The sequence below is a fragment of the Hyposmocoma kahamanoa genome, unplaced genomic scaffold (genome assembly GCF_003589595.1).
Source record: "Hyposmocoma kahamanoa isolate Upper Pololo Valley unplaced genomic scaffold, ASM358959v1 66, whole genome shotgun sequence".
Lineage (NCBI taxonomy): Eukaryota > Metazoa > Arthropoda > Insecta > Lepidoptera > Cosmopterigidae > Hyposmocoma > Hyposmocoma kahamanoa.
The window spans coordinates 16,775,713-16,789,517 of record NW_020653854.1 but is presented as its reverse complement, the minus strand read 5'-3'; the positions used below and the strand labels follow the sequence as shown (position 1 = coordinate 16,789,517).

Sequence of the window (13,805 nt, the reverse complement as noted above, 5' to 3'; positions counted from 1 at the left end):
CCACATTTTATACGCCATTTTTAAACGTAGATATAAGTTGCCATCTCTTAAATTTTTGTATGTAGAAATGTATTCTGTACCAGTATTTCTGTCAAAATAATTTGTCCGATAACATGAACGTTTAAGTGACAATATATAATCTTCTGATTTTTACTCAATTTACCATTAACCTCTGTCATTTAATGTATTATTTGACATAAATATTTTCTCATTCACTACGGGAATTAAATGTTTGCCACAAATGTTATATTATCTATTATAAGATCAATTTATATAAGTAAATAAAATATACGGTAAATTCTGTTACGCTGTGAAGTTCTTCCCTTTAATTATCATCTTTTTCTCTCGAAATTATGTATGGTATTTAAATAATTAGTTTAAAGTTTACCGTAACTGTTTACATACCAGGTCAATATTCGAGATGACGTTTTACCAATAACAGTGCTTCTCAAGAGCAAGTTTATTTTATATATGTATATATATATGTTTTCTTGAAACCGATACCATCTCGAAATTTGGCTTAATAAACTAGTACCATATGACAATATTATTACATTGATGCTTAATTATTAACAACCATCACAAACACGTCACATCTATAGGTACACAAACTAATCATGCAGAAGGGGGTTGCGAACGTGCGTAGCGTGTGTGGTCTGTACAGCTGGGGCCTAATTGACAAAAGCCATGTGATGCCGTTTTTACCCTCTTTATGATACAATGCTTCTTAGCAATAAAAACCAATTCCTAGAAGCACCAGCCCATTTTAAAAGTTAACATAATAAATTTGAACGCCAAATCATTTCATGTTGGTCAAAATGACCCCAGCGCGTACTATCAGACATATTCAACACGATAAGTACCGCTGAATGAGGCGGTGTGGAGCAGTCGATGTGGCCCGGCGCCGTTCGCAGCCCCTGGCACTCAGGGTCGGAGACAATCGCATGCGAAGCGGGAGGGGCGACGGTGGGGCAACATGAACGGGGCTCACTGAGAGGATGGTGCGGCGGCACGGAGAACGTGTAGTACTTGGCCGTTTGGTTGTGTGTGCGGGACACTGAGCTGTGGGTCAGTGTCACCACCACCACGAGGACCGACGCTAGAGCGAGCGCGAAGAAGGAAGCGGCTACGGCAGCAACCACGCGCTTTCTCCTAGCTTCCTTGCTGGCGTCCTCGGGCAGCACTTCGGGCTCGGGGTGCGGTAGCGGCTGCGGCTCTGGCGAACGGCTGCGGACGCTAGGCCCGCGACTGTCCGGCAGCTCAAGCGTGTGCCGCCGCGAGCGGCGCGCGCGCTCACATTCTGCCGCCGACGAGTGGTGCCGGCGCAGGCGATGTGGCGGGCCGGGCGTCACTCGACAAGACGCTGAACGCAATGTGCGCACTGGCACCATCAAATCATCGCTGGCGGCTCGCGGTACGCGCATCGAATGCACCGACCGAAAAGAATGATCTCGTGTAGAGCTGCTCGGAAAAGCGAGATCGACTGAAGCGCGAGAGGAATGCCTGGAAAAACGTTCGCGGTCGCGCTCGCGATCGCGGTGATCTACACGCACCGACATGGTGCGAGCAGAGCGCGCGGCGGCAGCCGCCCGAGTGACGGACGCGGCCGCCCGCCCCGCCGCGCTCTGCCGCCCGCCTCTGTTTACACTTGTTCTTGGTTGCACAAAGAACGCACACAAATACCATCACGAAGGTAAAGTCAATGTGACGTCTCAAATCTTCTGGAATAGATGTCGTTGGTTTCCGTGTTTACCCGATTAAAGATATTTAACTTTGCTTTTCACGTCTACCTTGGAGTTCAGTGTTTGCACAATTCTAACACTGAAGTAGCTTTTCAAAAGAAAAAGGAACGGAAATTTCAAATTCGGATTTTTCAAATTTTAAATTTACATTTCTGTTTAACACTCAAATGTGTCTGTTTTACCCTACCCACCCTAATCACATTGACATGTACGGTGACACTTTCAAATAAATACTATAAAATTTCGCAAAGTTACACTTAAAAGTATGAATAATTAACTTAAATTGTGAATGTTAGCATTGCAATAAATATGGTACGGGAAAATGTACCTCATGTATACTCGTACCCTTTTTAATATCTGGGCTCGCATTGGAGGCCCGACCGTGTGCGCTAAATAGAGCGAACAGGCTTTGTTGCGGAGTCCATGTTGTCAAGTTAAATTGTCTCGGAGGCGGGAAACGAAACAGATAGTAGAGAAGTTGTCGTCGCGCGGCACATCGACACTATTCAATACACCCCATACAGACGCCTCACAGACTAAGCGTGAATACACTGGTGTGAAACACAACCTTCACCACGCCTTCATAAGATTCCAAGTCGATGGAAATGGTAAAAGTTTCGTTGGCATACCATTATGCTATATTGGTTTCATTAAAAAACTTCTCTAGTAGCAGATGTGCCATGAAGGAGCCTGTTTAAAATAACTTAAAATATAGCCTGTTCCTTAGAAAGAGTTCGTTATAGTTGCATTCAAATATTATAAATAGGTATTTGCGTAATAATCGTTTTTGAATGGAATAACTACGAAGTGGTTTGATGATAGGCACACTCGTACAGTAGTAAACACAAGTTAGACTGCCGCTGTCTAGCGCCGATTGAAACGCAGGTGATGAACAATGGAGCGCGTACAATGGCTTGCTATCGGACAAGATGCGGATGCTTCACTCCGAACCTTTGACAAGTGAAGAAAACACTTTTCACTTTTTTAAGATTTTTTACTTCGGTTACTTAATATAAACTAAGCTATATGTATAATACACAAAATGGATTAGTTCTGTAGATAAATTAATTGTATATGACTTTTCACTTAAAATTGAATAATTCATGGCTGTTGACGAAGATATTGGCTTGTGTTCTTTATGTAAGCGCTTGTTGTTGACACATACTGTTCATATTCCTTTTTGTTTAGTACTCGTGTTTGATTTGGTTATTCCACAAATCTCTACTAAGAAATCCCCACTTGTAATTGGCTGTATGTTGTTATTTCTGTTTTTATGTTGTTGGTTATCTATGAATAAATAAATAAAATTAGTTATTCCCCGAAGTACTGATGAGTGTTGATAGGCGACAGATGTGTATCAGGATCGTAATAAGTGGAAAGTTGTCGTATCTGCCTATCTCGATGAGAAAAGGGTGTGAAGTATAGATATATATAAATATACGCGCATTGAAATACAGGCATTATTTTAATTTGTATCAACAACGAAAGTATACTCTATTCGTGGTTTAATAACTTTCAGTTTTGCCCAAAATGAAAGTAACAACGAGGTAGAAGCATAAAAATGATAAAGAAATAATAAGCCATTCTGCCAAATACGTTCCGAATAATATAGTTTTATATTAAAGTGCTAACAATCATTATTGAAATTATTATTGGTTATATCATTGATTATGTTGAAAAAAAAAACAATTGTACAAATTAAATATGTACCTACAGTAACAGTCTTCTTTAAAATAAAACCTTTATAAAAGCACCGATGTCTAGGAATTAAAGTTTTTATTTACGTATAGTTTATATATTACGTATATTTTATTTACGTATAGTGTAAGCCTTCTCATGTTAATGCCTTTTAATATGTAAAACTATTTTAGGTTGATAATCATGTTGCACGTTGAAATCAACCGTCACTAAATAAAACCTTCGCTTTTTTAAATCGTATTTAAGTAGTAGCAGTAGAGCCTTGTGTAAGAACGCGTCCAGTGTAGTACGTTGTGTAACAATCGCAAAAACCCGAGAACTTAAATTAGATATATTTAAATCGTTGTATGAGGTTGCAGCAAGTATTATAGTTTGCATCGAGCTACTCGTAATATTGTCCTTGTGCAAGAGTTCGTCCAGGAAAGTACTTCCACCATACCTATTTCTGTCGCCAAGCAATGTGGGTATTACTGGTTCCGGTTTTGAAGGGTAAAAGTGGTGATGAAATTACGGGTACGTGAGACTTATCAACTTATGTCTCAGATTAATAATAATAATAATAACGCACACACTCAACATAGCCCCGCACTAGGGAAACCCTGTGTCGCGGGTACCATGGACACACACAGACAACCACAAATTACACCCAAACTCACGAGAGAAATAAATGTAGGCTATAGAAATATTTCTCCCGGCCCGGGAATCGAACCTGGGACCTCTGCGTGGCAGTCCGGCATGGTAACCGTTCGGCCACAGAGGCAGTTAATTAGATAAGTAAGTTAGTTAGATTAACATGCGCATTAGTAGTGCCCTTCAGATCTGTGCGACTTGAAACTCTGAGTGGCTCTGCAACTGTTATGAGCATGTGTAGCTTACCACCAGGCACACGACTTGCTTGTCCTGTCACTTGATATTATAAAAAAAGTCTCTGAGACACACAGTGACAGTTTCCTTCAGATCTTCGAGATTAAACCTCTCAGTGGGTCTGGAACTGGTAAGGACAGCCGTGATACTTAACACCAGGCACATGACTTGTTCGTCCCGTCCCTTGGCATCATAAAAAAATTCATCATCTACATTTCATACAATTTTATGACCACTTCCCAAGAGGTAACTTTACCGTTTAGCGACGTTATCGATTTCAACGTGCTATGTTGCCAAGAACAATAAATTAAAAATTATCTATAAAGGTGTTTAAATAAAACAAATGTTTCTCTTTGTTTCGCTGTTTTCAGGACGCTTGAGTTGATGAATATAATGGATAGAAACATTCTAAAGTTCCCTGTAGGCTTCTCGAGTTGTAGGTAATCGACAACTATTTGGCTTGATTCATATAGGTACTTAGTGCATAAAAATGAAGATAATGAAGTCACCATAATTTGTATTGAACTAGTAAACATTGTCTTGTACATATTTTTAACCGACTTTAAAAAAGGTTTAGTTTCTCAATTCAACCGATTGTTTCGATGATTCGTTTTTAGTTAGAAAGGGAATACTTTAGTGGTCGTCCCATTCAAATCTGAAGAAAATATTCCACCTCTAAGGGTGGCAAATTAGGGGATGAAAACGGTATATTGGATTTCACCCACTTTCCTTTAACCAATTTCAATAAAATTCGACAAAATGTAATTCCACAAACTTTTGAAATGTTTTTTTTTTTCATAAAGAAGTTATTATGTTAATAAAACTGTTTTTTTTTAACTCGTGAGTTTATAGATATAGTATTTTGTAATTCTATACATTTTACATACCGACGAGTATAACTTTGTACACAATTTAAAAATAAATCAAATATATTTTCTAGGAAAAAGGTAAGTATAAACTACGCACGACTAAACCAAACAAATCTGTGTTAAGCTCTTTTAACTCTTCAGGCTTAAACAATAAAACACTATAATTACCTAAATTAACATCTATAATGTTGTTTCATAAAAATCTTATCGCTTCCATAAAAGTATTTCGCACGTTTTATTTCATTTTATATATCTTATTTTTTTATTTTCTCATGCAATAAACACACAAACATTTTGTGTATTTTTTGTAATAACCTATAACAAAAAAACACAATACTTTAAAAATTAAAATTTTTGGTGTACGACGCTTGTCAGATTGTCACTTATCGTCTTTACACTCCAAGTTCTTTGAAGTTGCTGTGCAAAATTTATTTCTAGAAAGATAAGAAAGTAAAGTTTTTCTCACAATTTCTAGAAAACTTTTGCGTCAAAATTTCATTTATTGCGTAAAAATATAGGTTAATTATTTTCCATCGTTTTTAAATCCATGAGGTGCAGAGTTGTTGCAGTTTTTACTATTTTTATTTTTCTTGTAGAATACGTGGTTTTTTTTTTCGAAAACAAATTGTATTATACACGTCATATTCGTTCAAAGACGTGGCCCGATTCCTTATAATCATGTCTTTCTGTTGTTTTCACTTCTTAATTAATATGTTTTCATCAATTTCGGGGTAAAAGGAAAATAAGAATATACATAACACTATTAGAAAAAAGTTTTGCTTACTCGTTCATTGAATATGATCTGTACCTTTAGTTCACAATGAAATGTTTACGTTTTATCAAAACAACAACAGACCTTTTGCTCGCATCATTCCTGTTTCTATCATAGAATTGATTAGAAAGCAGCAAATAACGAAGGTGAATTATATCCGTCGCAATTTAGCACTGGAATGGGTCCGGTGTCGGCCCTTTACGTTTTTCTACAACCGTTCTTGACACTACGACACTTATTGAGTTAGTTCGGCATGAATAATGTATGCGACCATTTCAGTTGGCCATAAAAAATCTGTAACATTTCAGGCTTCTTTATTGCTTGTAGACTAGCTTCTTTATAAGTAACGAGTTTGACAAAAAAAAGTTTGTTACTGTATTCAAGTTAAAAGAGCAGATTTCGAGCAAGTACTGTAGGTACAGGTAATTGTAGCATATTTATCCACGCGTAGATGATATTTTATCTACGCGTGGATATATCTTTTATATGTCATTACATAAGATTACCACAGAAATTCTTTGAATTTGTAATTTATTCGTTACGGCACGTCATCTCTACAAATGCTCTGCCGAAAGTAAATAACTAACGTACACACTCATAGCCCCGCATTAGGGAAACCCTGTATCGCGGGAGTCATGGACACACACATAGACAACCACAAATGACACTCAAACTCGCGAAATAAATAAATGTGGGCCATGTATATATTTCTCCCGGCCCAGAAATCTAACCTGGGACCTCTGCGTGTCAGAGCAGCATGGTAACCGTTTGGCCACGGAATTAAAGCGATAATTGATAAAGACTGTACTTATAGCAAGTTGTTCTTGAAAAGATTAAAGTGCGCTCCCAGAACTTTTTTTTAATATCTAAATACTAAGAAACTATTATATAATTACTTCTTGGTTGGTCCAAAGCGACGAAGTACGTCCAAACAGTCATAATTCATTCGCGACCTCTTCGTTTTCTTCCTGACTGACCTATATAAAAACAGCCAAGCAACAAAGTGACTTAACAAAACTAATAAAAAGTTTTTGAAATAGTGTTGTAAACAAAGCACTGTTCACAATTGTGTTTTGGACGAAAAGACAAAAATTATATTTGGAGAAATTTCTCTAACAGATTTATTGATACAATCCTTCGGTGAAAAGCGGAGGGTGTTTGTTTGAAAAGCGTAGTGCAAAAGTCCGTAAATTAAAAAATTGACTAACACTTTTAATTTATTTAAAAAAACTCCAATAAGCTTATAGTCAAAAGCTCAACTCACACTGGCGCAGAGTCGAAACGTCGCGACGCGTCATGTTTTTCACCTATAGTATAGTATATTCATCTCTATTTTCCCATTATTAAGGTACAAATTTGTGTTATGCAAATATGGAAGTCGCGCGTCGACGCTTGGATACAGACGAGCGGCTTCGCGAGCGGCGACTCACGTCGACGTGCGTCACTTAATCGCAGTGAGTCGTCAGACGCCGACCACACTGTGATCCGGGCGCACTAATGCGAGCGTCGCAAAGCATTGTAGTTGAAAAACAGCACGCGACGCTACGCTTCGACTCTGCGCCAGTGTGAGTTGAGCCTTGGACTAGGTTCAAAAAGACGCACACCTGAGTTGCGTCGACGCGTATAGACACGCGTTGGAACGTTCAGACGACGAGAGAAAACGCGCGGTACGCGCTAATACTTGCAGCTGAACAGGTACATTGTAAGTGCGTATAAATTTAATTAGAAGAGGAAGTATTTTACCTTTGAACGCTGCGGTACTGCACATTAACGCGACATACCGCGCATACACTTGAACGAGTGTATGTAAAATGTATGAATATCTAGACGCTCGATTTGAAAACGAGCGTTATTTTTTTTTATCTGAACTTAGCCTAAACGGAACTCGTAAAATGGTTATTAGTTAATCCCACTTTCGTCGTATATTTATAGAAAAAGAATAACAAATTCTGACTCATTAATTACATCAGAGAAAAAAACTACAAAAATACTCCGTAGTCGTAAATATCTTCTTGAAGATTGTCCCAAGTTACTTGATTATTCATAAAAGAACTAACAATTAAACGTATTATAGGTAGGTATTATCAAAATGTAGTTATTTGTGACCTTTAGAACTGCTAAATTCTAGTAACGCAGTAGATACAAGGACAAGGAATAAATTTATGTTTTCCATGAATACTTTCAAAGATAATTCATAGACGTCGATACACATATCAAGATATAAACTAGGATAATGTCATATTATGATGACTACAGTAATTCTAATTAAATTTTTTTTTATAACTTCAAGTGACGGTGCGAACAAGTCGTGCGCCTGATGGTAAGCTACACGCCCGTCCATAACAGTTACAGTGCCACTCACACACAGGGGCACTATCACTACGCCCGTCACCCTGAGACATAAGTTGACAAGTCCCATGTGCCTGTAATTTCATCAGCACCCTTACCCTTCTAAACCGGAACACAGTAATGCTGACATTACTGCTTGGCGGCAGAAATAGGTAAGGTGACAGTACTATCCTGGACGAACTCTTTCACAAGGAGGTTTACTGCTACTCAATTTACGATTATCAAATTCAATTTTTTCCTCATTTTTTTTATACACTACTTAGCCGGTGTTAGTAATAAAGTTGATTGAATATGTACTTTTCCACAATAAGAAAATAGATTGTGGAAACATTTCACAATACAGTAAAAAGTCGATGAATATGTTTTAAAACATCGCTACGCTCTGTTAATGCGTCTATAAAAAGAAACCAGACTTCAGGACATCTCTACTATATTCAAATGTATTTTTAACGAATAATGCCCAGGTAGTATAAATAAGAAACGGAATGTTTATGCAGAACTCGCAATCATCTGGATATAATAATTTCAATGTGGATTCTGGTTTACAAAATATTGTTCAGTGCCGCCAGCTTATAACACAAAAAAATACAACAATTTTAAAAAACAAATGGAAGAAAATTATTTTTACGTACTTAGTGAAATCATGGAATCTGCTATCGAACTGCGTTACAAAGTGGCTAAATTGTCGGAAACTCGTTGAATGCTCTACTATTGGGATTTGTCCCAAATCTCATTTGGCAGATTCATTGGCTCTCACCACTAAGTGAGACTGATATTATCATTTCTTCGAAAAGAAACTCTACCTTGTACTTCCAATAACGTTTTATGCAAAATTTTGTGAAATTTTTAAGTTTATTTATTTATTTATTTATTTATTACATATCACACATGAAGCTTTCAGATAGTACTTACAATATAGGGCAGTTAATATGTGACGCCCTACAAGGGCACAGCAACTGTGGAAGACAGTCTCACATTGACATTATTAATACAGCAATTTAATTAATATATATACAATACAATTTATACGTTATGAATTATCAATCAAATATTAGAACTAAATAATCATTTTATCAAATCGTCAAAAGATAAACATCTTTCTAATTGTATTAAATAACATATGTCAATTAAACATTATAGGTAATTAGAATCTTTAATTAATTATTTTAAATGTAAAGTCGTTGTAGCAAATCGTCAAAAAATTCTTTTAAATTATAATAGCATTTACGAATAAGGAATATTTTTAATACTTTGCAAAACTCTGTAAATTTTTGGAGATTTTTAATACTATTAGGGATATGATTATAAATTTTTATTAACATAGTGTGTGGGCCAGACGCAACTATTTTCGTTTTGGAGAAGGGAATTTTAAGTTTGTTAGTTTTATTATTCTCTAGAGGTGAATAGAATTGGGGATGCTTTCTAATGAATTTACACGATTCCAGAATGTAGATGGAAGTAAGTGTAAGAATTTGATTTTTAACAAAATAGGGGCGACAATATTCCATTTGTTTAATGTTGGTCATTATTCTTACACACTTCTTTTGTAGTATGAATACTTCATTTATCCCACAAGAATTCCCCCACAAAATGATACCATACGACAATACCGAGTATGCAAATGCATAGTAAGAAGTAAGGGCACTTTTAGAGTCTGTTACACGTTTGAGGTGCAGAAGTCCATAAATTTGTTAACCACTTTTTGTATGTGTTGTTTCCAATTTAAATTTGTATCCAAATTAATTCCCAGTAGTGAAGCCGAGTTTACTGTTTCTAGCTCAACATTATTGTACTTATATGATATTTGCAGTGCAGTTTTTTCATGTGGTCTAAATTGGATAATTTTTGTTTTATTTAGGTTAAGTTCCAAATTATACAAATTTAGACAGTTTACAATTTTATCCAGATTTAAATTTAATTTTGTTTCTAAATCTGTACTATTAAAGCATGGGATTAAGACGGAGATGTCATCAGCAAAAAGAACACAAGGGTCGTCTAGAATATTTGGAAGATTATTTATGTAGATAAGGAACAGAATGCATCCCAAAACGCTACCCTGTGGAATAGAGCCAGTTACAGCAACGCTATCAGATCTAATTTGTGTGATTTCTACACATTGAAAGCGGTTATTCACCTGAATATGAACTGAACCAATTGTGGGCTACTCCCCTAATTCCTGCCTGATATAATTTATGTAGTAAAGTCTCAAAACATACTCTTTCATAGGCTGTACTCATATCGAGTAGGAGACCGACAGCAAATTTTTTGTTGGCAATTTCCTGTAATATATTTTTTACATATTTATAAATAGCTAAAGAAGTCGAATGATTCTTTCTAAATCCGTTTTGGTTTTCAAGCAAAATTTTAAATTTTTCAAAAAAAGAATATATACGGTTTTTCATAATCGATTCGAATATTTTTGCCGAGGTTGGTAGTAGGGCAATAGGGCGATAATTATTTATATCAGTAGTTGCTCTATTTTGAGGGCGTCGGGGAAAACTCCGTCAGAGAAAGATTGATTTACAAGTGTAGTGTAAGGAACTGTTAATATGTTAGCACATCTTTTAATCAAAATGGGGGGCAACTCGTCAATGCCGAAAGACGTTGTACTTTTAAGGTTTTTTATTATGTTATTTATTTCTTTAGATGCCACCGGGCTTAGAAAAAAGGTGTTTTCAATTGCATCTGTAGAGCCAGTTGTATGACGAGGAGTATTATTACGTATATTGCCAACAGATGAGAAAAAACTGTTGAACATGTTTGCGATCACTTCAGGGTCATCTATGTATCTATCTGATATTTTTAGTTGTAGGTTTTTATTTTTCCTTGTATTTTTCTTTATCTCATGATTTATTATCTGCCACATAGATTTACTTTTATTTGGTGCGTTTTCGAATCTACGTTTGTTACAGTTTTTTTAGATATATTAACAGCTTTTTTAATACTTTGCAATATTGTTTGTAGTAAGTTTTTAAATTAGTGTTATTTGTTTTTGATACCAGTATTTTTAGGAACCTTTTATACCGGCAAGAAGTTTTTAATCCTACTGTTAAGTATTCCTTTTTATTTTTCGAATTAATTTTGATTAGGGTTTTCAGAATACACTCATTTAAAGCATGTTGTAAGGCATTATAATTTTCATTTACATTTTCATAAGGTTTAAGAATAAAATCCCATTATATTTTCGTTATAAATTTTGCTATATTCGAATCATTAAACACACGTGTATAAAGAATAAATGAATTTAAGGTTTGTATATTTGAAGGTACAGAAAGCAGTAAGCTGCAGGGGTCGGAAAAACCATACTCATGAACACTTATTTTCTCATCATTAATTTTGAAATTACAAACAATAAATCAACTCACGTAGAGCTACTTGACGTAATTCGGGTGGGTTTTTTAATCTTTTGGCGAAAATTATACGATAACATAAGATTTAAAAGCCTATATTTCCCATTTCCTCTTTCAAGGAAATCTACATTAAAGTCACTGCCGATGATTATATTTTTTTTGCTCTCTCTCCTAGACAGATGTTTTAAGAGTTTCTCGAGTCGCGTGTAGAATGTTTCGATTTCTCTATTACTGTTTGGCCAATAGTTAATTTTAATGTTTTTTTAAATCTTCGTTAAGTAATGTTTTCGTCCAAGGAAAAATGGAAAAATGTTTAGGATGGCTCGGTTGTATTAATAATAAATTCGCTAATATTTGGATATTATTTTATCAATGGACTCTTTTTTTTTTCAAAAATCCTCTGACTTCATTACGTAAAGCTTAATACTCAAAGCTACGACAATGAAAGTAAGTTCCTGGAAACCCAAATTTATTTAGAGCATGGGTAAAAATATTAGGGTCGTAATCAGAAGCACGGAGTGGCATGTCATGTTTAAAGCTGAAAATGACGCGGTGGGCAATTGTAATTTCAATCACGTAAGCATTTATTTGAGGGAATTTTCGAGATACGGGGCCCGCTTCAAATGGCTTCATATTTCAGGTCTTGCAGTACACTGGTATGTCGTCGCGATGCGACGTCTCCAGAATCGGTATTTAATGCACTTACTCGAATACAAACCTCATACTGGAATAGAGCACATGCCTGCCATTGGTAAGATACATAGAAAAATGAGTACAATTCACACGCTATTTGTTATTTCTTTATTTATTTATTCATTTATTGTACAGGAAAATACAAATCAATTTAGTAATAATTGTAACTTACTCATTGAAAAAAAAAACCGAGCTGAAAATTTTGCTCATCGGCTTTTTACGATTTCCGTGGGATCATCCCCACTTCAGATTCTGACTTCTTGGTGACAATGGGACTGTTACGGACTCCTTTGTCCATTTCATATTTTTTTCTCGTTTTCATGGCGACGGTGATTTGTTGATTACACATAATGTGTCAAGTGAAAAGACGACTTTTATTTGCGGAAAAGAATTAGTAATTTATGATATCCCAAACCATCCCGGAACAGCACCAGGGACCACCTCGAGAGTGTACTCTTTCAAACAAAAAAATAATTTTTAAAATCAGTCCACAACTGATGGAGAAATCGGTGAGCACACTGACATCCCTATAAAATTTGTGGATTTTCCTCGATTTCTTGGTGACAACCACGAGAATGTGACCACCACGAGAGTGCACCCTTACAAACAAAAATTTCAAATCGGTCCACAATTGACGGAGAAATTGGAAATCATACATAAAAGATACATACAGTCGAACGTATAACCTTCTTTTTCGAAGTCGGTTAAAAAAGAAAACACAAATAAAACTTACTGCTTATTTCTAAAAGAAATTTCGTCCAGCAGACCTAAATACGAGACACGATAATTGCAAAAAATAGATATATAATTTTTTTATAAAAGCAATACCATAAACATCAAACTATTATAGACTACATATCATACTATGGCATATATCATAATATGGATGGAACAGTGAATAAATAGTGCTCCTTAACTCTCATTTAGAAAAGAGCCAAGGACCTTACTATCTTGATTAGCTGATTAGCTATTGTTTGTTGATTACAATTTATATATTACTCACTTAATAAAAAGTATATTTCATAGGGACTCATTAATACTATGGTATACGAAAATAATCACGACAATGAAAAATATTAGCCAGAAATTAATTGTATGTATTTTTTTTCACCTTAACATATTAAGTCTGATGTCAATCCAAAATAAAATGGACAAAGTCAATGACAGAAGTCGATTTATTTTTTCGAGTCTATTCTGTTACTCTAGTCTAAAGTACTCGTATAAGTACATGGTCTGTAAGTTCTTAAGTTATTGTGTTTCATAGATATAGTCATACCCAAGGAAGTTTTGTTAAACCTCGAAGAATTAATTAGTAAACGAAGTGATTTTAATACTTGTTAGGTTCTTTGTTGATACACTAATCGGCAATATTTATTGTAGGAAATACACACAGGATATAACACCACACAATATTTTCAATATTAATCATTAGATCTGGCACACTAAGGGTCGTATTCCAGAACTGTAC

General features: G+C 35.6%; 1 protein-coding gene across 2 annotated transcripts in view; it reads right to left on the bottom strand.

Moving 5' to 3' along the window:
- The window catches only part of LOC113231726, a 212,605-nt gene that overhangs the window by 94,564 nt on the left and 104,236 nt on the right, over positions 1–13,805 (bottom strand). The window contains exon 1 of one of the 2 annotated variants that reach the window (XM_026466212.1): positions 1,030–1,529. The exons of the other annotated variant lie outside the window; for it this stretch is intronic. Within the exon in view, the coding sequence (XP_026321997.1) occupies positions 1,030–1,424 (395 nt within the window). The 5' untranslated portion in view covers positions 1,425–1,529. Of the gene's footprint in view, positions 1–1,029; positions 1,530–13,805 lie in introns of those variants that run through there. 2 annotated transcript variants of the gene reach the window in all.